This window comes from Ornithodoros turicata, chromosome 1 (genome assembly GCF_037126465.1).
Source record: "Ornithodoros turicata isolate Travis chromosome 1, ASM3712646v1, whole genome shotgun sequence".
Lineage (NCBI taxonomy): Eukaryota > Metazoa > Arthropoda > Arachnida > Ixodida > Argasidae > Ornithodoros > Ornithodoros turicata.
Genome location: NC_088201.1, coordinates 131,226,519 through 131,229,249, shown reverse-complemented (window position 1 = coordinate 131,229,249; position 2,731 = coordinate 131,226,519). Strand labels below are relative to the sequence as shown.

Genomic DNA, 2,731 nt, shown 5'->3' with positions numbered 1-2,731 from the left:
CCATGGGTTTTGTTTAGCAGTTCTTTTTCGGCGCTTCGGGATGTATTGGAGGCAGTTAAATACGGCATGCTTCAACTGATTCCAGAGATCACCCACAGGAGTGCCACGCAAAAATTGTGAATGGAAGTTTTCATAGCAGTCTTCTAGGATTAGTGATATTTGGTTATCTGGTGCGCTACGAAAATTATAAACTTGGATATCCGTCGATTCCGGTAGCTTCGTAGTAATATCTACCTTTGTTTGAAACACAATAATCTGGTGGTCTTATATACCATCTTCAATTGTACAAGTAGAGTTAACTAGACTCCTTGACACAAACAATAAATCCAATATGGAAGAATGATCGCTAACAATCCTCGTTGGGCTGTGAACCATTTGCGTGAGCCCATGTAACACCGATAGGTCCAACAGGCGCTGGGAACACTTGCGTTCAATATTGCCAACTGAAAAACATGTCCAGTCTACCCCAGGCAAATTGAAATCGCCCGTGATTATAACATTCTGATTGGGCCTAAAATTAACAGCTAAGTAATCATTGATACGATCCATGTAAGAAAACTCAGAAGATGGGGGTCGATAAATGCCAACGATAACAAAAGAAGTGGTTCTAAACTCTATTTTGCAGCAAACAGATTCAACATCTCCAATGCCATCCACGTAGGTAGAAGAAAAGTCACTTTTTACAATAAGGCAAACTCCCCCACCTCTACGCTCTCGATCTTTACAGTAAATTTTGTAGCCTGGTGGGACTAATTCATCGTCCTGAATATCTGGTGTTAGCCAGGTTTCAGTGATCACTACTACACACGGATCATATTGTAATAATAGTAACTCGAGCTTATTAAGTTTATTGACAATGCTACGGGCATTGAAGGAGAGGAGGATGAAGTCGCGATCAAGATCGCTGTATGGCGGGCCCGCCATAATCGCTGTATCATTTGGAAATAGGGCGAATTACTTTGGTTCTGGATCGCAATGTTCTTGTGTTGTCTGTGTTCTGTGTCAGATTATTAGTGCCCTGTAGATTCTGTACAGGATTTACCGTATCTGCAGTGAAATAAACTCGCGACTGGGACCTTTCGTCCCATTTGTACACACAATTATTAATGCGCAATTTGTCATAAACCAGTCGAACTTTTTCACCCTTTAAACGGCTATCACCAGCACTGTCCCAGAGCTTCTTACGCACTTGACGGACAGCAAATGAAAAATCTTCAGAAACAGTGATACTTGTGCCTTTAAGTTTACGGGAATTCTTCAAGATCGAAACTTTCTCATTGTAATCGTACAATCGAAGTATTACAGGACGGTTATGTTCTGGTTTCTTAGCACCAATCCTGTGGGCTCTTTCGATAGTAGAAACCGTTACCCCAAGGGATTTGAAGACTGTGTCGTGTAGTAACTGTCGTGTATCCTCGAAAGGGCCAGGTGCTTCGGGTAATCCTCTAATGATAAGATTATTTCTTCGTGAGCGATTCTCAAGATCGTCAAGCTTATGCGTCATATCGGCAATCTGTGACTTCAATTCAGCAATGACCTCTTCATGTGATACAATTGACGACTGAATATTATCGATAACAGTTACTTTCGTCTCTATATTAGCAAGCCGTAAATCAATGTCTTTTTGATTCTCCCTGATGCTTTCTAGGACCGCGTCTTTTCTCAGTTGACCCTGCCTAATGTCAGCGATCATTTCCTCCAGGGTTGGGCCTGGATTCAGTTCCACGTCACCCGCAATATACAAAAGCATTTCAAGTGAATGAATGCACTGGTAACATGTAGACAACAAAGTGTGGGGGCACGGCAGAATGACCAAACATCGATAATCGCTTTTAACCGAAGAGTGATCATTTCTTACCTGTAAACAGGCAAACAGTAGTGGGTTACACATCATGTTGTTAATGCCGTGCCCGCCACTGAAGTGGAACAGCAAGAGAGGGGCTTTTATGTCGACTTGAAGAAGCAGCGACGACTGGTGAGGCGAACTGGTTGATGACGTCGTTCCGAACCTGCTGGCGTCGAATCCTAGTAATCCAAAGTCGATAACAGGCAGATTGCAGGGAGCACACATGCCACTGATAAACATATAAACATAATACACATGTACAGGGTTCGCCAAGATAAACTTCGGAGTTTGTAATCAAGATAAAACAAATAAGAACAGTGTCGGAAAGCCAAAGTAGATGTTAGAGGACGTGTTATGCCCCAAAATTTCATGTCAATAATTCCGCTTGGTGTGTTTCTCTACGGATAAATCGTGAAAATTAAAAAAACCGCCGCTGGTTAATCGGCTATACCTGTGCCTTAGCTCCTTCTTGTCAGATGGTGAAACGGTCACGCGCGGCATTGCATATGACATCAAACCAAGTGAACAAGTAAGTGGAACTGAATGCAGACTCGTACTCTGCCACGCTGCGTTCGACCGTGTCGCCATGACGGGAAGGAGCTGAAACACAGGTATAGCCGATTAGGCAGCGGCGTTTTTTTTTTTTTTTTTTTTTTCACGATTTATCCGTAGAGAAACACAGCAAGCGGAATTATTTACATAAAATTTTGGTGCATAATACGCCCTCTAACATCTACTTTGGCTTTCCGACACTGTTCTTATTAGTTTTACCTTCATTACAAACCCCGAAGTTTATCTTGGCGAGCCCTGTACATGTTATACATGTGTATACATATAAACATGTTTAATAAACATATCAGCCATTCGAATCTGCACAGAGCTTAT

General features: G+C 42.2%; 1 protein-coding gene across 1 annotated transcript; it reads right to left on the bottom strand.

Annotated features, from left to right (window-relative positions):
• Positions 1 to 934: 934 nt before the first annotated feature.
• LOC135385393 (uncharacterized) lies at positions 935 to 1,798 on the bottom strand. The gene has a single exon (XM_064614684.1). It carries the CDS (start codon positions 1,748 to 1,750, stop codon positions 935 to 937), a length of 816 nt encoding a protein of 271 aa, XP_064470754.1. The 5' UTR covers positions 1,751 to 1,798.
• Positions 1,799 to 2,731: the final 933 nt, after the last annotated feature.